The sequence below is a fragment of the Bolinopsis microptera genome, chromosome 6 (genome assembly GCF_026151205.1).
Source record: "Bolinopsis microptera isolate Bmic1 chromosome 6, MBARI_Bmic_1.0, whole genome shotgun sequence".
Lineage (NCBI taxonomy): Eukaryota > Metazoa > Ctenophora > Tentaculata > Lobata > Bolinopsidae > Bolinopsis > Bolinopsis microptera.
In genome coordinates, this window is record NC_087077.1 from 10931229 (window position 1) to 10954190 (window position 22962).

Genomic DNA, 22962 nt, shown 5'->3' on the forward strand with positions numbered 1-22962 from the left:
AGTACCCTCCGGTCTGTGTTGTACCGAAGAAGCTGAGTTAATCGATCAAGACTCGGCTTACCAGCCAAGAGGCAAAATCTGAGCGGCACCAAGGCACTGTTTACCCACTTTACATGTAGTCCAGACTGTAATGTAGTATAATCTGATTCTAGGCCCCACCATGTTTCACATGACGTATTACATGCTCAGACAATATCACAGTTCACATTGCAGGACGATGACGACATGAACTGCCGAGTGGACGTTGATATCGACGCGCTCCTTCATCAAATTCTTCTTTACACGCTCAGAATATCCAACACGCTTTCACTGATCACGTGATTTTTGGAAACATGAGACCATGTGATCATCCTCACGCTATAGAGCACTGTGCTCACACAGTCACACATACTACAGTAGTGTTATTGTCTCTTTATTGGCTAATCGTATTGATTTCTAGATTATCTTGATTGGTGGTTAAGTTTACTTGTTCTATCTTTTCAAATGATAATTCAGTTTAGAATCACTGCACAGGCTATAACATGAATGTATTGAATCTTAAAATAAAAACGTTATGAACTTATGGCTTTTATTAGATTTGCCCATTTTTGTAATAATAGTAATCTTTCAAAGTATTGCAATTTGAAAGAACATCTCTGCTGAATTCTCAAATCTAGTGCACGCTCTGTAGGACATGTTATGTATGTATTACCGCTATATTGTATGGAGCTTATACCTAAAGTAGACATGTACACTGAACTGAGCAGTGAGATGCAATATATAACAATGCAATGTATAAGGTGCAATGGAGAATGTAGATTGCAGCGAAAACAATTAATTTTGTGGTGCGGTAGCGAACTTGAAACTCACCTTGCCAGCTTGATTATCTATTCAGAACTTTGCTATTCATCTGGCAAGATATTAGTCCCTGAGCTCCACATATGATAGTACAGAACAACATAACACAGATTTACACAACTACACAGTACAGACTACAGAGTTACAGAGGATTGTACACAACTACTGCACAGTACAGAGTTACAGAGGATTGTACACAACTGCACAGTACAGAGTTACAGAGGATTGTACACAACTACACAGTACAGAGTTACAGAGGATTGTACACAACTACTGCACAGTACAGAGTTACAGAGGATTGTACACAACTACACAGTACAGAGTTACAGAGGATTGTACACAACTACTACACAGTACAGAGTTACAGAGGATTGTACACAACTACTGCACAGTACAGAGTTACAGAGGATTGTACACAACTACACAGTACAGAGTTACAGAGGATTGTACACAGCTACACAGTACAGAGTTACAGAGGATTGTACACAACTACTGCACAGTACAGAGTTACAGAGGATTGTACACAACTACTGCACAGTACAGAGTTACAGAGGATTGTACACAGCTACACAGTACAGAGTTACAGAGGATTGTACACAACTACACGGTACAGAGTTACAGAGGATTGTACACAACTACACAGTACAGAGTTACAGAGGATTGTACACAACTACACAGTACAGAGTTAGAGAGGATTGTACACAACTACTACACAGTACAGAGTTACAGAGGATTGTACACAACTACACAGTACAGAGTTACAGAGGATTGTACACAACTACTACACAGTACAGAGTTACAGAGGATTGTACACAACTACACAGTACAGAGTTACAGAGGATTGTACACAACTACTGCACAGTACAGAGTTACAGAGGATTGTACACAACTACACAGTACAGAGTTACAGAGGATTGTACACAACTACACAGTACAGAGTTACAGAGGATTGTACACAACTACTGCACAGTACAGAGTTACAGAGGATTGTACACAACTACTGCACAGTACAGAGTTACAGAGGATTGTACACAACTACTGCACAGTACAGAGTTACAGAGGATTGTACACAACTGCACAGTACAGAGTTACAGAGGATTGTACACAACTACACAGTACAGAGTTACAGAGGATTGTACACAACTACACAGTACAGAGTTACAGAGGATTGTACACAACTACTGCACAGTACAGAGTTACAGAGGATTGTACACAACTACTACACTGCACAGTACAGAGTTACAGAGGATTGTACACAACTACACAGTACAGAGTTACAGAGGATTGTACACAACTATTGCACAGTACAGAGTTACAGAGGATTGTACACAACTACACAGTACAGAGTTACAGAGGATTGTACACAACTACTGCACAGTACAGAGTTACAGAGGATTGTACACAACTACTGCACAGTACAGAGTTACAGAGGATTGTACACAACTACTGCACAGTACAGAGTTACAGAGGATTGTACACAACTACACAGTACAGAGTTACAGAGGATTGTACACAACTACTACACAGTACAGAGTTACAGAGGATTGTACACAACTACTACACAGTACAGAGTTACAGAGGATTGTACACAACTACACAGTACAGAGTTACAGAGGATTGTACACAACTACTACACAGTACAGAGTTACAGAGGATTGTACACAACTACTACACAGTACAGAGTTACAGAGGATTGTACACAACTACTGCACAGTACAGAGTTACAGAGGATTGTACACAACTACTGCACAGTACAGAGTTACAGAGGATTGTACACAACTACACAGTACAGAGTTACAGAGGATTGTACACAACTACACAGTACAGAGTTACAGAGGATTGTACACAACTACTGCACAGTACAGAGTTACAGAGGATTGTACACAACTACTGCACAGTACAGAGTTACAGAGGATTGTACACAACTACACAGTACAGAGTTACAGAGGATTGTACACAACTACTTATACTACACAGTACAGAGTTACAGAGGATTGTACACAACTACACAGTACAGAGTTACAGAGGATTGTACACAACTACTACACAGTACAGAGTTACAGAGGATTGTACACAACTACTACACAGTACAGAGTTACAGAGGATTGTACACAACTGCTGCACAGTACAGAGTTACAGAGGATTGTACACAACTACACAGTACAGAGTTACAGAGGATTGTACACAACTACTACACAGTACAGAGTTACAGAGGATTGTACACAAACCACTGTCAACTTCATGTAATCTACATATCATTATCAGTTCATATTGCACAATCTATACTGCACTGGTGAAATGAGATGAGAGTTTGCTGCTACGTGTCCGAGAAATGCAATAAAAATTGATGCGCTCCATTGCTCCGAAATTAAACACAGCGAAACTGTTTACTTTCAGTAATAACTGTCAAAACTTAAACTTAGGTATCGTAGTTTGACTGATATTACATTATATTTAGCTATAAATTTAATACACGATGTGATGGTGGTCAGGTTGTAACCCAGTTACCTAGTAACTTAGTAACCTAGTTACCATTTTAGTAACCTAGTAACCTACCCTAGGTAGATGTAATGTAAGGCGATGTGATGGTGGTCAGGTTGTAACCCAGTTACATAGTAACTCAGTAACCTAGTTACCATTTTAGTAACCTAGTAACCTACCCTAGGTAGATGTAATGTAAGGTGATGTGATGGTGGTTGGCGGCGCTCCCGCTTTAGTATCTCAATTAGTTGGACACACCAACTCTGTTAACAGAGTTATACTCGTACCTAACGATGCGGCCCTTATCAGTGTATCTGATGATAGGTTAGTTTAACTAAATTACATTTTATACGCTAGGGAGATTGTTTGTTTTTTAAAGATTTTGCTGTTTCAAAGCAATTTAAATCATATTTAATTCAGAAAATTGAAATAAGCTAGATCCAATCTGATTTGAAAGTATTTTAGTAACTGTATATTATTAATATGGCGATATCCTATTTGAACTATTCTAATACACACTGCCATGCAGGACGTTGAGAGTTTGGATAAAGAGGTCATCGGGAGATTACTGGCCTTCTATCTGTCAAACTCTGGAATGTAAGTCAGCTCTCCTCAATTCCTGTTAAATTCTTATAGTCAACTCTGAAGATTCCTGTTAAATTCTTAATAGTGTTATAAACTGCTTATAGTGTCATCAAGTACTTTTTATAGATATTAATCGTGTCTTTCATTAAACTTCTAATAGAAACTACAGTAATTTTTTTCTGATTTCATTGTTTCGCTTAGAACATTTAACACAAATGTGCCAACTTTTATATTGTCTACAATACGTCAGTGTGCTTGCATTTTCCTTGTATCACTTATATCATGTTATGTTTCGCAGTGATTGCATATATTATGCATAGTCAGCACAATTACATAATTTGGAGATATTACAAGAATGACTAATGAGAAAGAATCATACCATTTTAGATTGAAACACAATGTTATTACTGTAATATTATTACATGTCGAATATCCCGAAATAGCTTCACATATCTAACTATCTAATATCTTGAATTTCTATCAATAGACTGGTATTTTAGGGTGTGTCTCGGCTCTCAAGCAACCTAGTAACCTAGTAACTCTTAAGTAACCTAATAACTCGAACTCTCACGTAACCTAGTAACTCTCAAGTAACTTAGTAACCTAGTTTCCTAGTAACCTAGATACCCCGAAATAACGCCATATATCTAATATCCTGAGATTCTATTAATAGTCCGGTATTTCAGGGTGTGTCTCCGCGCTGGCAATGGAGAACTTCCACCTCTTCGTGGGTCTCGAATCAGGCAGCATCAACGTGAGTTACACACTAAACTCACAACTATTATAACCAGCTATTAAACAGTTCAGTAAACCTACAGTTTTCCAAATTATCTGATCACGTTAGTTACGGTATTCCAAGAATGCGTGCAATAACCCCGCAAGCTTACACCTGTAATACCATTGACAAACTAACCAATCACGTGATCTCTAAATACCAGTAACATACTCCAACACATATCATGAACACTGTGTATTATACTGTTACTATATAGGGAAGTTGTACAAAATACATTCTGGAATGTATACTTTACTATACATAGTACGCAGCGCTGTCTTTGGCAATGTTGTATTCTAATTTTGTTTGTAACTCTATTGGGGTGGTGTCTTCTGATTGGCTGAAAGTTAGACATGCAATTTGAGGGCATGTAATGGGGCGGTAATGGGTTTAATTGGGAGGTAATTGTTTAATGGATTGTAATTAGTGAGGTGTGTTGGGTTGAGCATTGAGCAATGAGCGAGTTGAAATTGGTAAACCAGTCACCATGGTTTTACTGGTTTTACTGGTTTTACTGGTTTTACTGGTTTTACTGGTTTTACTGGTTTTACTGGTTTTACTGGTTTTACTGGTTTTACTGGTTTTACTGGTTCCACGTGCTGACTTGTTACCTTTTCAGCATTACAAGATAACAGAGGATTTAAACAGGATTACCCTACTTAGGATCTACAGCTGTAAGTATTATTTTGTTAATACTATTGTTGTACGTATTGTTGTCAATATTTTTATAGGTATTTTAGTAAGTATTTTAGTAAGTATTTAGGAAGTATTTTAGTAAATATTTTAGTAAGTATTTTAGTAAGTATTTTTGATAACATCGTTGGACTTATTACTTCGAGTACTGAGTTTTGTTTTAAGTGTTTTAGTTGGTATTATTGTGAATAATGGACGTTGTACTAGTGAGTATTGTAGTAAGTATTTTCACGCACCAAGCACCTTCAATATTATACAAATATTATACAAATATGGTATAACGTGCCAATACAATACATTGTTCAACGTCCTTATAAATACATATAATAACATTGTATGTGCATAATTTGGAGGTAGTGTGTTAACATGTACTCATAGTTTCTAGTGCTTACCCTGAATACTACTCCAGGTTATAGTGACAATACATGCTATTATATAATGCTATTATGTAACATTATACATACTTAAATAGTATTATTCGGATAATTATGGTACATAATATAATTGTGCATTTATAATATAATATCACAATATATTGTCACAACAACACGACTACTCGAGAAGTAGTTTATAATTTGTTACACACTCGATTTTACCCACTTTATAATTTGATGGCTAAAAGATGTGTGTACATGTTGATATGTTCCTGTGGTGGAACTAACCACGTACAATCAGCTCAATGGTTGTTGTCTAATGTTTGTCTGTGTGTCTGTCTGTGTGAACTGTGTGGACTGTGAGAGTGGACTGTGAGAGTGGACTGTGCGAGAGACGGAAAGCTTACTACTCGAGTAGATATTTTCTACTCAGATTGTGACTCTGTCATTATTGCAGATATCACACGTGAACCAACCAGTCATGAACCAAGTCAATTAGTGAGTCACTAATCAGTGGGAGTTAATGACACCCAATTAGTGATAATTAGTTATAATTAGTAATAATCTCATTTCAGCTCATCAGTTGAGAGTATCAGATCTGATCTACGATTCTACTCGAGATTGGCTGCTTTCAGTTGGAAAGGATAAGACTTTTCATTGGTACACTGGTAAGTTGTAATTTAGAGATAGCATCACATGTGTAATTTAGAGATAGCATCACTATTAGATATACCTACTGTAAATAATGTGAATTACTTAGTCTTGTTCAGTTATGAAATCATTGGCTAAGTATATACATAATTTAAAGCATATAATCACAAATTAACAACTCCAATTTCTAAAACTTAGTCCAATAATTATGTTATTCAATAAATTAATCCAGTGGCATTAAATAAGCCACCTAGAAAGTTAGTAATTTATCACAATATTACAATTACAAGTAACCGAAGAGCTGTAAATTTTAAAACACCAACTTACAAATGATTTCGTGGAAAGTGTTCGGAGATTAACTTTTCAGAGCACTTAGATAACACAGCCTAGTAAGCTAATCAATAAGCTAAAATTATCACTTTATAAAATAACGATATAAATAATATTAGAACGTAAGCTTTTACACCATTTTATTTCGCATAAAATTCATAGTATCTCATTACATTCTTGGCATCGGTTTAACTAAAAGGTTGGGACAGAAACGGTTCAAGTTTAGTTGTTGTAAGATAGCGAAAAGAGAGAGAAATGTGTAACATCAGGGTTTGAGACGACTCCTAAAGGACACATGAATAAATGAATACAAGATGCACCCCTTTCAATGTGGCTGTATCACCTATAATATCTAGATAAGCTGAGTTTACACCGTCATATTCAGTTACCATGTACAATGTACATTGTACATTGTAAAATATAAACATTACATAACCTTACACCTACACACCTAGTGTAATGTACCAGTGTAGTACACATCCACCTTATCTCTTCTTCAGCTAGTACCCATCTTCTCACACTTCTTATCTCTTAATGTTGTACTTCATCTTATCTCCTCTCTTTAGCAGGTATCTAGCTAATATAAATATCGTGGCGTTGTACTTTTACGTGTACACTGCACAATAAAACAGCGATTTACTGCGGATTTTTGGAGAAAGGAATTGAAAAAGCGGGGTTTGTGGTAAATCAGGTCACAGAAAATCGAGGTTTTACTGTACTTAGGTTAGCTCAGACAATTCTCCTGATGAATTTTTACATGCTATTACAGGGAGGCCAAAATTAAATTTAAATATTCAAACGCTAAAAATCATTTGATCAGGTAAGATACCCTATACCTCTTCCTGTTAAACACAGCTCAAGTCAGACTCCAGTGTAGTTATTTCTGGCCCACCTTTCACGTATAACTAGATATTAAGCCCCTCCGGCCTCCATTGCATTGTGACATTATATTGGGTTGGTAGTGGTACGAAAACTGTAAGCCTTATGGCCTTATAGTATAAGGTAAATCAGGGTTAAAACAGCAGTTCCATGACCACTTTTGGATTACATACTCTACATTGTACAGTATGTAATCCAAAAGTGTTAATCATTTACTTGGGTATTTAATAAATTGACCGACACAGAATTTAATTACATCATCTAATTGTAAGGATTTGAATTTAACAAGAATTTGAAATATGTTGCGTGTTTACCACAAGGCAGACAAATTTCAAGGTAAGGACATTTAAACCGTATTTAGTCATGATCGTCGTGAGGACAGCGTCTTTTTGATAAATAAAGAATAACTGCCGACCCAAAGAAGCAGTGCTTAAAGGGAAAAGGTTGAGGTTTCGCGGTGACCTCAATCTTCTTTTGAAACTGTACGTGAAACGTTGAATTTGGTGGTTTACAGTGGTTTGTACTGTGTGCGTGACGGTCGAGTGACATTTTAAACTGCACACTATTTGATTGCTATTTAGCTTAGTTATATAATAATGGCTTGAAAGACGCGTAGTCCCAGACTCTTTAGAGTCATGAGAAACTTTATCCTATAATAATATTAATTATTATATAATCACCTCTTTACCCCATCATCCCCAGCTGAAGTATTTTGAAAGCTCCTGCTTAATAAACATTTCCACTTATATGTTTTAAACACTCCCCTCCAGGCCATAATTGAAAGTTTGGGAAAATGTGAGCAGTTTTTCGTAATCTTTTGATGCCCATTTGTAAAGCATAGTCTTTTGACAAACATTTGGACAAGAATGTAATGAAACTTAATTTAAGACGGTTGCTTTACTTATGCTGCACTCTTGGCAGAGAATGCCGAGTTAGGATATGAAACACCTGTCAGTCGCTGTTACCGTTTAACCATCAACACGACTACTAGTGCTACATGCCTGAAATAAACTACCTGACTATAGTTCCCATGAACTAGGTAGGTACTTAGGTTGGTACTTAGGTAGGTACTGAGTACCTCAAACGTCTCCAGACATGAGCTGGGAAATGCGGGGGATTCTATTTAGGTTAATAGCTAAATATAGGCAAACCGTCAAATAGTGCAACTGTCGCACATTTCAACGTTCAGCAACGTCCCTACGTATATCATTTCAAATTCCCGTTATCCAAAACCCGTAAAGAAATCCTACATACAGTTTACTGTTCAATGTGCACAGTTGTAACTCCTGGTACATGGCTGTTAGCCAGAGTTTTAAAAATATTGGCACCTTCTTCGTCAATTCCTTTGCAACTGTATAACAACGATACACGACATGGTACATTAGTGAATTATTCCATTTGAATGTGTGATCTACGTCAAACGAAAGAGGGTTATTAAGTGGGAATATTGAAGTTATTTAGTCTATCAAGTAGTCCTCTGACGTTAAACTTTAACAAGGTCGGGTTCATTCAATGCTAGGTCGTTGGGCACTATGTTAAACATTACGCATACCATAATTAAAATAACTTAGTAGATTCAAAACATAACTTTGAATACCACTACAAAGTGAACATACTTTAAACGCATTCTATAAACACAGGAAATATGTTATATAATTTGCTAACAAACTATTTGTTTCAGGAGAGACAGGGAGGCGACTAGGAAGCTATGTGGCAGGAGCCTGGTGTCTGTGTCTCGCCTTCGACCGTATCAGTAACTTTGCTTTTATTGGGGACTACGGTGGTGGTATTCATATGGTGAAGTTGGAGGAGGGGGAGGAGTTTAAGTTCGTTACAACCCTTAAAGGACACGCTGGTTTGTGATTTACAGTGACGTGTTAGTTTATGTTGTAAAGTGGTACTTCCACTGTTTCATTAAGTTATTAAATATTACATTTCATGTTATAACATATTTAAGTTATGGACATAACTTGAATATTTAATTTATGCGGTAGATTTAAGGCTACTCAACAAATTTTCTTGTGTTATATCTTTAACTCTAGGAGCTTAGAAATTATTATTGCTCACTTAAGATCAGAGGCATGACTACAGGTTTCGTTTCCATTAAAATAATCTGTGCTAAATTTGTGTGTACCCTCAGGTTCAATCAGATCTCTTACTTGGGACGAAGAAAAACAGATTTTAATAAGTTGCAGCGCAGACAAGAGTATATTTATTTGGGAAATAGGAGAGGGAAAGGGAAATGCTATCCAACTCAACTGTCACAGGTACGGTTATTTCTTCATTAACATTTCAGTTAACATCAAAGGTATGGATTTTGTTTTCAGTTTTAACATTATTGGAATTTATGTGCATAATATGCAAAAGCATCCTGATATTATCATGATACTAATTGATTGGTAAAGCTGCATTTAGTTTAAAAGAAGGTGTTAATAAGAGAAGAAAAACAGTGCTTTCTTAAAAGAGTTTTAAAGGGCATGTTTAACCATGCCTTACAGTAGAGGAGAGGATTCAGTCTGATAAATTTACTCTCATATTTCAAGTTTGTTTCAATTGAGTCATAGCTCTGTGTTATGCAAAAATTAAGGCAGCTGTCAATTTTTACAGTTGTTCTGGCATGCATAGCGAATGAAATTACTGTCTATTATATGGCATAATACCAGAATGTCCGCCATGTTTTATATCTAGCTTCTAGGTGCCTATTAGAGCTGTCAAAATTGCTTTTGCGGGACAATCTATAATTGTGTCAGTATTTATGGACCAAAATACTTTTCTATTTCTAGTCTGATAATTGCAAGTCAGTAAATTAAGACATGTTAACTAATTTTGCAGTGCATTTTAATAGTATTTGGTGTCTAGCATTTTCATGCTTGTAATTCGACTAGTAAATCTGGAGAGAACCAGGAAGGTTTCTACTTTATATCTGTATTGTACGGTGGCGCGAAACGACATATCGAATTTGTCTGTAGAAATGGGATACGTCCTGGCGCAAAATTTGTGCCGCGCAATTTCAATTATTGCGTGCGCATTGTACTCTTTCAAAAACAAAGATCGCAGTTCTCGTGATTTGAATCATCAATTTCAGAAGGTGTTACAGGAAAGCATTTGATGTCATTCTTGCCCTAAATTATTCAAAACAATAGTTTAACTTCCTGTTCTGTGGCCGGTCATAGAAATTTGTCACTTGTGGCGAGGAACAGAACAGTTCGGGTGGATGACGAAATTGTAATCTACGTTTGCCTCTTTACGTCATTGTAAACTGTGCAACTTCCAATTCCATTCCTTAAAATTTTGGACTTTATGCAATTTTGTAAGAAAATTTCATGGCGTTTGGAAGGAACCTCTCAAATTCAAAATTCGTATGAACACAATTTCATTCCGTCAACATTGAAAATAGTCGGGCCCTAGAAATTGTAGGATATCACTTTAGATTTGAGACAACATTCTATTATGATTTATGACAGTCTCTCAACTGTTTTGAATAGGTCAACCTTCACAATGTGTGTAGCACAGGTATTCCATTCATCGTTTAAAGCCTGTGGGCATTTCAAGGACATTTAATAACTTTTCCCATTTACTAGGGAGAGAGTTAACGACATAGCATATTGTGCACCGAGCAGATTATTGTTCAGTTTTGGTGTGGACAAGAAGATGACTGTGTGGAATCTGAGAACTGAAAGGAAACCGGTAATTGTTCTTCTACTTTGTTTCAAAATTGTCATGAATCATGATCATTCTAGAACAGCTGATGACTGCAACATACAGTGTGGGTATTAATAAATTCCAAACCATTTATTTAAACTTCAACTCCAAGTTTTTTAAGGTTTAACTAAACTTTATTTAAATTTCAGTTTGCATTATGGCAAGAGAGTAACGAATGTCAGGAATGTAAACTACCATTCTTCTGGAATGTCCAGAGACTCTGGCAGGAGAAGAATGTCATGTTCAAACGGCAGGTAGACAATTTTAACACTAATTTCAAAACAAACAAAACAAGAAATAGTCTCTTTTATTGTTTTCCGGTCCGTCACAACTGTTAACCGCGACCATCCGTAGATCCCTAAGGTTTGTCAAAATTAATTTAAAAAACTGTAAATTTTAGCATCACTGTAGACGGTGTGGTAGGGCGGTGTGTGGGGAATGTTCCCCAAACGAGTCCATTCTGCCGAGTTATGGGTTCGAGTATCCTGTAAGAGTATGCAAACTATGCTATCAGGATATTTCTGAAGAAGAGTAAGTTTGTTTATTGTTATTTTGTTAAATTTGGTAATCTGGGGGGAATCGCCCACGTTCGAGATTCATCTCAGAAATGTTACTGTCTGAATATGACCAGTTTATTTAAAATGTTGACATAAACTTTTAAAGCTAACGTAATTTTGGGTATCTTTTGTCGGGAATCTGTTGAAATTTGGACGTCATCCAATTTTATGTTGATGATCTCCCAATACTCCCATCAAATAAAATAGAAATTAGTTTAGTGCTTCCTGAAACTGCTATCAATTTAGTATTCTTGTAGAAAGTCACTGAGTATGAAAGTAAAATATAATTAATCAGGTTACGCAGTAGCACTCTGACCCACAACATTCTTATCGAGCCTACTTGTGTTGATTTCGACTACTCCAAGAAACTCATGGCTGTGGGAGCTTCTGATAATGTCATCCGGGTTTGAAGTTATCTTTTTTTACAGTATTACCATGTTGCTTATTATTTCAACCTTGATTTAGCGAAATTGAAGGTAAGTAAACGCTTGTCCAATCATTTTTATAATCCGTTGTACAACCTTTTATTCCAGTTATACGATGTGGCTGCCTGTCTCTGAGAACCAAGAATCTATGAGGAGATCTGAACCTCTTGTACTGTCCTGAAATACCTCAACTTCCTACAGATATTCCCAAGAATCATATAATTGTGGAATGTGAACTACGATCATGCCAAAGGACACTGATAAGCTGCCAAATCCCGTCATCCTATATCATAAAAAATATGTAATTTTGAACTCACTTCAAAATAAAATTTTTGTGTTCGTGTTTTTTTGTTTATGTGTGATTTATTATTTACAAAGATTGAAGTCCTGGAGACTGAATGGAAATTGGAATCGACGATGGTTCGAAAGTTTTGAGTTATGATTGTAAATGTAAACTCATTTTTATTGTTAATTTTATTCTTGTACCTATGATAAAATGATAGCTTTTGGTTTATTCCGAGAATAGAAAGATGTTGTTGCAGTTGAACCTCGCCAATTATTATACGGTTCGTGGTATAACAGATTCTCGTTCTACTTAATGCAAGCTCTGTCCTCTTCGTACTCGCTGAACTGTGAAATTGTGGTGATCATTGAACGTTATCTCCAGCTGTAGAGCAGAATAGCCCCGCTACTAGTACTACGTAATAATAGTGCAAAGTGTGACCATGGATGGCCTTGACACTTGATAGTGCTTTTATATGGCCGAAGACCGCAAACAGAATTGAAGGCTCGAACCCAGCACTAATATTGAGAATTCTGTTACTATATGGAGATAAGATATGAATCTTAATCATAGTCACGTTAATAAAATATCAAGTTTGTTTGAGTATTAAATGATAATTCTAATTGAAGCTGTTTGTTTCTTTTTTGTTAATATGGGGTCGTTCATTTGACCATTGTTAATGGTCTGGCCCGGCGCGCGCTACTTCGTAGCACTTGCCGTCGAGAAGAAAGCGGCGCGCGCTACTTCGAAGAAATTTAGACGAGTAACATCCGTCAAGTCGTTCATATGTTACGTAATCAATATTTTAGCAATTTTTACCCCCTCCCCTCCATAATCAACCGTAATCAAGACTCAACCCCCCAATATTACGTAATCATGGCCTGACCCCCCCCCCCCCCCCCTTGACTTTTTTCCCTAGAAAACACTTATCTCTACGTTTCAAGCTACCCCGATCATGCTATCATGATGATATCCGGCCAAGCCAAGCTACTTCTAAACTACTTACTATTATAGCTGGATATTCGATCAATTTCTAAATTTTATCACTATCAGAGTGAAATTGAGTGGAATTTGAACTAAAATATTGTTGACGGACGTTACTCGTCTAAATTTCTTCGAAGTAGCGCGATGGCAAGTGCTGCGAAGTAGCGCGCGCCGGCCTGATCATTAACAATGGTCAAAAATATTGTCAAATTGTTATTATTCTACAGGGTAAAAAAGACAATTTTGATTACGTAATCAACGACCAAACCCCCCCCCCCCCCCCCCCCCGTAATCAACCGTAAGCATTTGGAAACCCCCACGACTGATTACGTAATATGTGAACGACCCGGCCCTATAGAGTATAGCTCTAAAAATTGTCGGTTAGCCATTCATTTAGGTAGTGCACCATCGACAGTGAGCCGCGCGTGCCGACGCGACTGTAGCGACATGTACGATGTAGGATGATTTTTTAATTTCGGCCAGCACAACTTTCTTCAAACAAATGCACATTGAGTAACCTTCCCTCAATCCAATTTCAACAAAAATTGGTATGCTTACTGATAGACTTATATTATGTATTACAAGGAAGCTGTCTGCTGTCCGAAAAATTTGAGGCATATCCAATTATCAAACATTATATTACTATAATAGCTTGATTCACGATGTCAATCCTTCGCAGCTCGGTGAGGCACAGTGGTGCATCTCGCCGATCTACCGAAGGTTGCGAGAAGCATTATTTGATGCGCGCGCGACCCAGTAGTGCATCGCGCTACAATATAATAGCTCAAAGCAACGTCTTTTGCCTCATTTTCATTTGCATTACCAATTACTATATTTTATGTCAACTCGGACATCCGTCATCCACCAAATTTTTCAAACACTTTTGACAGTCCGATTTTCACATAGCCATGTGCCTACGCGTACTGCGTAACGCGCTTGTTTCACAAGCGACCTCCGGCGGTCGCGCGCTACTGCAAGCGAGAGGGCTCTGGTTAGAGCAAAGTCCGATTGGAAGGTCTTTACGAATTTTCAGCATGACTCCATATCAGGAATTTGAGATGCAAGATGTAACAGAATTGATTTACGATGTCAATCCTTCGCAGCTCGGTAAGGCACAATGGTGCATTTCGCCGATCTACCGAAGGTTGCGAGAAGAATTATTTGATGCGCGGCGTGATCCAGTAAGTAATGCATTGCGCTACAATAACAAAATAATACGACCGCGACAAAAATTAACGAATTTCGTCAAATAACGCGACTTTTACAATTTACATGACGATGTCAATTCATCGCAGCTCGGCGAGGCCAGATCTAGCGTGTAGCGAGGCTGCGAGTTGATTGACGATGTCAATCCGTCGAGATCGTTGCTCTGCGAAGCAGAGCAACGATCGTCGTCGACTAGCAAGAATGCTAGTTTGCGCGGCGCGTCGAAGCGGCGAAGTCCTCCAAGGCTGCGAGAAGCATAATTGAGTGCGCGGCCCATGCAGTAACGCATCGCGTTACAACTTTTACACTTACTGAAGCTCGAAAAGCCGCGCATCATCAAATATGGCACCTTTACTGGGCCGCGTTCAGCCTGTCATTCCGCCGAATCTCTAATATTCGCGTTCGGAGCTATATGTTTATGAACATAACAGCCTAAGGTCCCCAAGTAAATGACACCTTTACTGGGCCGCGCTCAGCCTGTCATTCCGCATAATCTCTATTCTATATGTTAATGAACATAATAGCCTGGGGTCTTCAGGTAAATGGCACCTAGGCGAAATTCATCAATTATTCCAAATTGAAAATCCGATAAGCAAGTTTATTTTGTTGTGCACTTCTTATATACTACTAATTCATTGTAGGTTACTGGTTAACTTGTAGGTTTATAACGTAGTACCAAGACGCGCGCCGAGTTGGACAACAAATATTTTACGACATACGAGTATCACCCGTTAAATAAAAGGTTAACATGATCCTATTTTAGAAATTTGAGGTATAGTTTGATTCACGATGTCAATCCTTTGCATCTCGCCGATCTGCATAAGTAGTTGCGAGAAGCATTATTGGATGCGCGCGTGACCCAGTAGTGCATCGCGCTACAAAGGTATAGTATAAAGATTTAAATTATAGATTTGTGCACATTATGCTTTAATACTTTAAATACAAAATACTTACCATACAAATCAAAAAATAAAGTTTACAAGTGTACACAGAACGGTCCAAATCTAATCGCCACCTGTTGATTCACGAATCACGATGTCAATCCTTCGCAGCTAGTTTTCACTTAGTGAAACGACAATGGGCGGGTCATGACGTGCCATGCAATACAAATAAATCAAGCATTACATTCATGCATTTTAGCCGTGCAAAATTAAAATGTCTAATTGATAAATGGTACTGCAATATATTAGTTGCTTAATGTGTGGCCAAATGACAACTAAATAAACAAAGAATAAACTTGATCATATAATACAAATTAATTCTGCTGAACCAAAACATAGCAAGAGCCACATTAACGTTGGGGCCGTCAATAATGATCAGGGTGACAATTTTCTCGACTGACTGACAATGTTTCTTCTTTTCCTCATTTAGAATACAAAGATTAGTACATTTTAGCTTATGATTAATATTATATTTTTACCTATAGTTAACCTAGATGAACTGTGGATCGGAGAAAAGTAGAAAGAAAGGCAGTTTCCCTGTTTCTTACCTGGGGACCCTAGGCTATTATGTTCATAAACATAAAATAGAGATTCGGCGGAATGACAGGTTTAGTGTCGCCGAGTAACCCGCTTCCGAACTAGCTCGCACTTCATAGGGGAGTCCTGCCCTCCGAGATCGAATTACAAAGGGGAGCCTTGTAATTCCTGCCCCCCCTCTTCCTACACCCCTAGCTGGTGCATCCTAAGCTATATTTGATTAAATATGAGTGCTGAGTAGCAACTTGAAAAGGGAATATACGTACCTACTTAGCTATGTTAGCAATGATTCCAGCAGTTAGCAGCAGTCAGTAGCAGTTAGCAACAGTCAGCCGCAGTTAGCAGCAGTTTCTTTGCACTATAGTCCCCCTGTGAGGAGAGTCACATGATCAATGATCATATGCTGCACTGTGAATCTGAGCTCAATATATTTCATATTTCGATCTGTCGTTGTTTTGTAGGTTTACAAGTTTTCAGGGCATCTCATATTGTTTGAAAGTTAACATTTAGCCTTGGCTATCAATCTACATTGTAAAAATGTGGAAAATGAATAAGAACGAATGTTCAATTTTTAATTTTTCAAATAACTGATAAAATGATATGCTGTTTGTCAAATTTTATATCTTTCCAGTAACTCACATGTACAAATTATTTTAGATAACGTTAACCTTACTGCTATATCTATTAAACTCCACTTATCATCATGAAATAAGTGGCATGAAAAGGATTACCTTCAATTAATACCATATCGATTGTACTGAGCCTGCTATTGTTAATTCTGCACAATAGTTTCAGTACAATTTGTAATTTGATAATCTAATCCATTATCATTGGCAATTCTCATGGGAAATGACTCATTTCCCATGAGACACATGATACACATATTATAGATAATTTACTTCTGCTGTTTTGCACTTGCTCTAACTTCCATTAACCATAATTGTAAGTTGCTAGTAATATATCACACATATTCCATCTACAAAATTGATTGAAATATAATGCTGAGTAAAAGTGTACGCTTAATAGTGGTGTTTTTAAATTTCAATTTTAATTAATAATTAATGCCAGTTAAACTGCAATGAAATATAAAGCCAATTCTACCATTTCATTACTTGTGATAGAAAAGATATGCTCTCGGCTGGACTTGAACCAGCAATCTTTCAATTAACAGCCAAACCGATTGCGCCATGAAAGCTTATTGGCAATATGAAATGGATGAATGTTCTTAACCTTTTTGTAAGCTTCTCGATATCATGAAACATCCTACCAATCAAATTATCTAACATCACACTACTTACTATACAGGATTTTATGGCTTACTCATTTCATGGGTTTTTTGGTGATGTGGAGACTCCTGATATGGTTCTAAGGAGCTTATTTTCGAAATATGATAAGGATAACAGCGGTACTTTGGCTGGCATAGAACTTAAACAGTTTCTGGAAGAAGATCTCGGAATGAATACAGAAGAGGCAGAAATCTATGCTATGTTAAGTGATGAAGATGGGTCAAAGAGCATGAGTTACGATGAATTCAAACAATGGCTAAATAGTGGAGAAAATTTCCAATATGTCAACGATTCCTCCAAATTCTTCATTGTACACAAAGCTGTTGAAATGTTTCAACAGTATGACACTGATGGAAAAGGTAGTTTAGATGTCGGAGAATTTACGAAGGTTTTGACTGATCTGAATTATGAGGCTAATACTGCTGATGCTGCTGTCCTAGCACTGGACAAAGACGGAAATGGTGTTATTTCTTTTTCAGAATTTTTGGCATGGTTGCACTGGGTGTAAACATTTAAACATAAAACAATGTCTGATTTCTATTATATTATACCGATGTTACTTTTATCTACCACTTAGATAATTACTTTTTAAACTGAACTTTGATTACTTTCTGAAATACATTTTGATTTAAGTTTAATTTACATTTTTCATTGATAAAATTTAAATTGATTGTTTTCAAATACTGTGTCCTTTATTTAAATAACTAATGTAAGATTACTAATGTTAAGCTGGAATAATTTATTCAAATTCATTTCTGTAGTAAGATGGCTAGTTTGATAAGCTTTTGTAATTTTATAAAGGTATCATTGATGGTTTAACCCCTGGTAACAAATATGATATATATATAATATGGTAAATCTTTTTTATGTTTGAGGTTAGATTTTAGTTTTTGCAAGATCCGTTCTGTTTGAATTTTATCATTATTGCAGTATTCAAATTTAATCGTTTCCCTTCTTTAATTTGAAGCCCAAAAACGACAATAAGAGTAAATTGCATTATTTTAAGAGTATTTTCATAATATTTTCAGCATATTGTTGCAATTCAAGTTACAAGTATTGCCATTTGCATTGGTATTTATCTTAAAACATGAATGATCCGACTGGAAGCCATGTAGATTGTAGCTCATTATATTTTGCCTTTTAAACTTAACGCAGTTCAGTATGATTGGCTGCAGTTTGGTGATGGGGAGCAGGGGTAATGATTGAGTTCACAATGATGAGACATGCAGACCGTGACATAGAATATCGCATTACTGAAGTTGAGGTATTAAAAGAAATTTTGAAGTTTTAAACAATTCATTGGTATTTGGTAACGTAAAGACATAATTAACGTGGTGTGATTTCGAATAGTAATTAATTATGAATTAATAAATCATAAACATTTGATCCTCTGAATAGAAGTCGGCGAGTATCGATGAAGAGAAGGTAAAGCAGGAATTGTACGATGCTCTCCGTGACAAAAAGAAAGTTATAGAAGACCTTAGGGAGCAACTTGCCTTCAGGTTTCTTTACATTCCCTAAAAATCGGTCATAAGAGGCAAACTTAGCTTTCTAAACTGCAGAGCTATAAGCTACACTTGAGTAAATTTTGAACTGACTCGTACTCATAAACATAATTATTGATATAATAGCGATTATTTAATATTCTAGTTTTTCTAGACATTGTGTGGTTCATACTTGCAACTATTTAATGCAACTGATTTTCAGAAACTCTGCTTTGGAACATGAGATCACACAAAGACAGTTGTTGGAGGATGACAGGAGAAACCTTGTCCTAAGATTGGAGGTTTGTCATTATCTTTTAGAAGTAAAGCGTTCAAAATACTAAACATTTTATTGTCATTTCAGAATCAAATGTACCGGTTAAAAAACCCGACCAAAATTACCATCTTTATTTTTAACTTAAATTCGAATGATATCTGGTAAAATGTACCCAATTGAATAAAATGTGATCATCATTGTTATCCTGATATTCTTAATAAGCGTAACAAAACGAATTATAATTCTATCGATAAAACTTAGTTTATAGTTCAGGATACTTGTAAAGAGGTGAACCACATTTGTTTTGCCACGTGAAAGTGCACGTGTCAATGCTGGAATATGATTCGATTGGTTAATCGCTGTCACGTGTTTGAAAATGAATAGTTCGTCTCACCAGGAGTATCCATCGCTATCAATACTATACATGGTACGAAATACCATACAATTCAAAGGGGAAAATTTACAAATGAGCGAACATTTACCAATTACCAGAATTAACATAACACTGACCCTCATGGAATGCCGTCAACGAATGTACACCATACTGAGTCACAGTATAATATATCAAATAACTATAATCTCCGTCCCAGCTGTACCACAGCTACAGCTACACTCTACAGGCAGTGCCCACAGTTTAACCTCCGTCTTGTAACTTAGTAATCTGAGCATGTTTCCGTACGTGAGCTTTATTCGATTGATATCTTTGTTTTGTTTGTTATCATTTGCAGCTTTTACTGTACTTTATGCGGTGTTATCTCTCGTTTCTTTGCCTGAAGCTGGTAATGCTTACGAACAGCTCAGTTTTACAAGGATAACATTATTGAACCAAGACGAATCTTCAGTTTACCATCAAGACACTATCAAATCGTATCGCAGTAGAATCATTACGGAGTGGTATTATAAGAACAAACTCTCAGAACTTTCTAAAGATGAAATTAGAAATATTTCCGAGGTTTTTCACCGAAATATAACAATTCAGTATCAGAGACAGCTCCTGCCACCCTCCAAACCTCTCTTTGACATCATGTGCTTTGATCACATTGACAATACCTACCACACAAAGGTATCTGTTATCATCACGTACTACAACGAGCTTCCCATTCTTCTGATGCGAACACTTACTACAATCAAACACAGAACACTACCGAAGTATCTGAAAGAAGTTTTGCTTATTAACGACAACAGTTCCATAGACATCACAGAAGAGATAACCCAGTTTGCAAATGATCAGGATATTCCGTTAGTGTATTTACACAATGACAAGCAGCTTGGTATTGCTAACTCTCGGAGGAAAGGGATCTTTGCTGCAACTGGAGATATTTTAGTTCTTCTTGATAGTCATATGGAGGTGAGTTATTATTATAAGTATCTAAATCTCGAAGTCTCTGTTGTTACAAAATTTATTACCAAGTTACCAGTAGTTAGGCAACGAGAACTGTTTTTACTTTTTTGTGATCTCGAAGGATTGACCTTTCACAGCTTTAAAGTGTACATTTTCTGCAAGGTTTTCTACAACTTATAAACACGTGTTTACAATGTTTACAGGTTAATGATGGCTGGCTGGAACCCCTCCTGAACGTCTTGAAAACTAAACCAAGAGCTCTAGCTACCCCCCTAATCCACATGTCAGACGAACAAAAGTATTCCGCCCACTCTAACATGGTAGCGACCCCTTACTACATCAGAATGCAGAAAGCATTTGGAGTATTTGATATTATACATACAAGAGGTTCAGGGACTGGTAAAAGATGGGAGTCATACCCTTCCTCCAGTCTGTTAGGTGGTGGTATTGCCGGTTACAAGTCAGTGTTGGAGGAGCTGTATCCTGAGGGTGTGATGGGTAATGGATGGGGTGTGGAGAACAACAGATTAGCGTTCAGAGCCTGGATGTGTGGTGAAGGAGTGTGGATGTGCCCCTGCAGTCAGGTTTTATACTGATTATTTTCGATTTTGTGTCATTTCTGTTAATTTATAGCCGATACTTTATTTAATCATGGGGAAGTTGCCGTTTTGAAATGTGAAAACTAACGTTTTGTTTTATAATGTTGATATGTTTTTCAATAACCTCCAATCTCCATTCCAGATTCTCCATCCCAATGGAAACGATGGAATTCTCCTGCGATACTTCCCCAGTGCAAAACATTTTCACCATCTCATGGGAGAATCTTTATCAGAGGCGATAAATTTCGTTAAAGAAGACAAAGAGAAAAACAAACTCGTTTTAAAATTCACAAATGACCCCGAATTCCAGGAGATTATTAAAAAGAATGCCATCCGTATAAAATCCGTGTTTGATCCTGATAAACAGAAGTGTAAAGACTATTCCTACTACACCAACGACGTGTACGAAAATTATTTATCCTGGGAAAATGACCAGTTCTCAATTGTTGGTGAAATTCAGTCAGTAGCTAAACCTTATATATGTTTGGAGGCCATAAACTTTAATATCGTGCCCTATGCGTGCAGACAAGAAACCACTACAGTGAACGATGGTCACACAATGGGATTCACTAAAAACAATAACATTAGAGTTGGCAGTAACGATAAATACTGTTGGGATGGACCTGGTTCGGAGATAAGGTTGTGGTCATAGTGTATCCCTGTCATACATCTTCAGCAACAGAAGGCAAGCCATTCGCATCTCAGCATTTTGAGTTCAACAACGAGACTGAACAAATTATCCACGTTCCTACTAATAGGTGTTTAGAGATTGCAACTGACGATAAAACAGTTTGGCTTGTTAAATGTGATTTGGAGTGGAGGTTAGAGCAGAGATGGACCATAAAAGTTAGTGCATGGTTTTAGCGATTATATACGTCTGCATGATAATTTCCTAATTTGGCCATGTTGTGTTAGCGATGTTTATTTTACAATTTTATCACAAAACGTACTCATTTTTACTCGAATACAGTCCACTAATAAATGATTAATGTGAAGATATGCATTTTCGTTCCAGCTACCTACCGATTTTAAATTTAAACTGTTAAATTAAAAGTTCAGCGCAATTATCAGTGCTCAATGTTCAGTGTTCACGACTGTTCGGGAATATAATTCTTGGAGAAAATAATAATATATTATGCATGTTCACATGTTGGTCAACGTGGTGTTCACCAAAATATCACAATCTCCCCAAATCCATGACGCCAAATAAACATTTGATTTACCGGTTCTGTGTGTCATTGATTGAAAACGTGCTAGTAAACACTACCTCTGAACCATTTGACTGAAATTTCTAATCTTTATATTATTAGATTTAAAATATCTTCAAATTAATAAATTCAATATTAATTTAATATCCCGTTTGGGTCGGTTATTTTATCGGTAAAACTTTGTGAGGAAAATGTAGGAACTAAAAGTATATGACAAACCCTTATTCCAAACTCTTTTTAACATTAAATTATAATGCCAAAGGATTGAACATATAGCATCAGCTATCAACTTATAATCAGTATAGTTTCGCATGAGATTTCTCTAGTCTTGTTGCTTTGTAAATCTAATTAGTAGTTGTAGTATTGTCCTGCAATATAAAGTGGGTGATACTTTAAGATTGATGTTTTTGTAGAAGTATTGTTAATTGTAACTAAAGTTTCATATATCCCGTGCACGAAACTCTGGCCCTCAAAAGCATAAAATTAAACTTAAGCTCACTAAAACCTCCAATTTAAGGGGCCAATA

General features: G+C 36.7%; 4 protein-coding genes across 4 annotated transcripts in view; all 4 read left to right on the plus strand.

The window, feature by feature from the left end:
- Positions 1–13200, plus strand: part of LOC134817087 (WD repeat and FYVE domain-containing protein 1-like) — a 66149-nt gene extending 52949 nt beyond the window's left edge. The window contains exons 2-13 of the mRNA XM_063826194.1: positions 3501–3642; positions 3848–3915; positions 4590–4657; positions 5298–5352; positions 6321–6413; positions 9287–9460; positions 9746–9872; positions 11187–11292; positions 11457–11561; positions 11708–11838; positions 12160–12268; positions 12398–13200. Of these exons, the coding sequence (XP_063682264.1) occupies positions 3527–3642; positions 3848–3915; positions 4590–4657; positions 5298–5352; positions 6321–6413; positions 9287–9460; positions 9746–9872; positions 11187–11292; positions 11457–11561; positions 11708–11838; positions 12160–12268; positions 12398–12424 (1179 nt within the window). The 5' untranslated portion in view covers positions 3501–3526 and the 3' untranslated portion in view covers positions 12425–13200. The remainder of the gene's footprint in view (positions 1–3500; positions 3643–3847; positions 3916–4589; positions 4658–5297; positions 5353–6320; positions 6414–9286; positions 9461–9745; positions 9873–11186; positions 11293–11456; positions 11562–11707; positions 11839–12159; positions 12269–12397) is intronic.
- The window catches only part of LOC134817088 (uncharacterized), an 84168-nt gene that overhangs the window by 35420 nt on the left and 25786 nt on the right, over positions 1–22962 (plus strand). The window contains exons 2-4 of the mRNA XM_063826195.1: positions 18682–18790; positions 18925–19028; positions 19234–19312. Coding sequence (XP_063682265.1) covers positions 18725–18790; positions 18925–19028; positions 19234–19312 — 249 coding nt within the window. The 5' untranslated portion in view covers positions 18682–18724. The remainder of the gene's footprint in view (positions 1–18681; positions 18791–18924; positions 19029–19233; positions 19313–22962) is intronic.
- Positions 921–3084, plus strand: LOC134817386 (uncharacterized). The gene is made up of 2 exons (XM_063826526.1): positions 921–1248; positions 1376–3084. Exons 1-2 carry the CDS (start codon positions 921–923, stop codon positions 3082–3084), a joined length of 2037 nt encoding a protein of 678 aa, XP_063682596.1.
- On the plus strand, positions 19864–22173 carry LOC134817086 (polypeptide N-acetylgalactosaminyltransferase 4-like). Its single transcript, XM_063826193.1, has 3 exons — positions 19864–20635; positions 20833–21213; positions 21371–22173. The coding sequence occupies exons 1-3, from the start codon at positions 19955–19957 to the stop codon at positions 21878–21880; spliced, it is 1572 nt and encodes a 523-aa protein (XP_063682263.1). The 5' UTR covers positions 19864–19954; the 3' UTR covers positions 21881–22173.

Bases quoted from the DNA above. Each gene is read 5' to 3' on its own strand.
- LOC134817386 (XM_063826526.1), top strand. From the start codon at position 921: ATGATAGTACAGAACAACATAACACAGATTTACACAACTACACAGTAC. The intron at 1,249-1,375 runs GTACACAACTAC...ACTACTGCACAG, and splicing joins GTACAGAGTTACAGAGGATT to TACAGAGTTACAGAGGATTG.
- LOC134817086 (XM_063826193.1), top strand. From the start codon at position 19,955: ATGTTTCCGTACGTGAGCTTTATTCGATTGATATCTTTGTTTTGTTTG. The intron at 20,636-20,832 runs GTGAGTTATTAT...CAATGTTTACAG, and splicing joins TTCTTGATAGTCATATGGAG to GTTAATGATGGCTGGCTGGA. The intron at 21,214-21,370 runs GTTTTATACTGA...TCTCCATTCCAG, and splicing joins GGATGTGCCCCTGCAGTCAG to ATTCTCCATCCCAATGGAAA.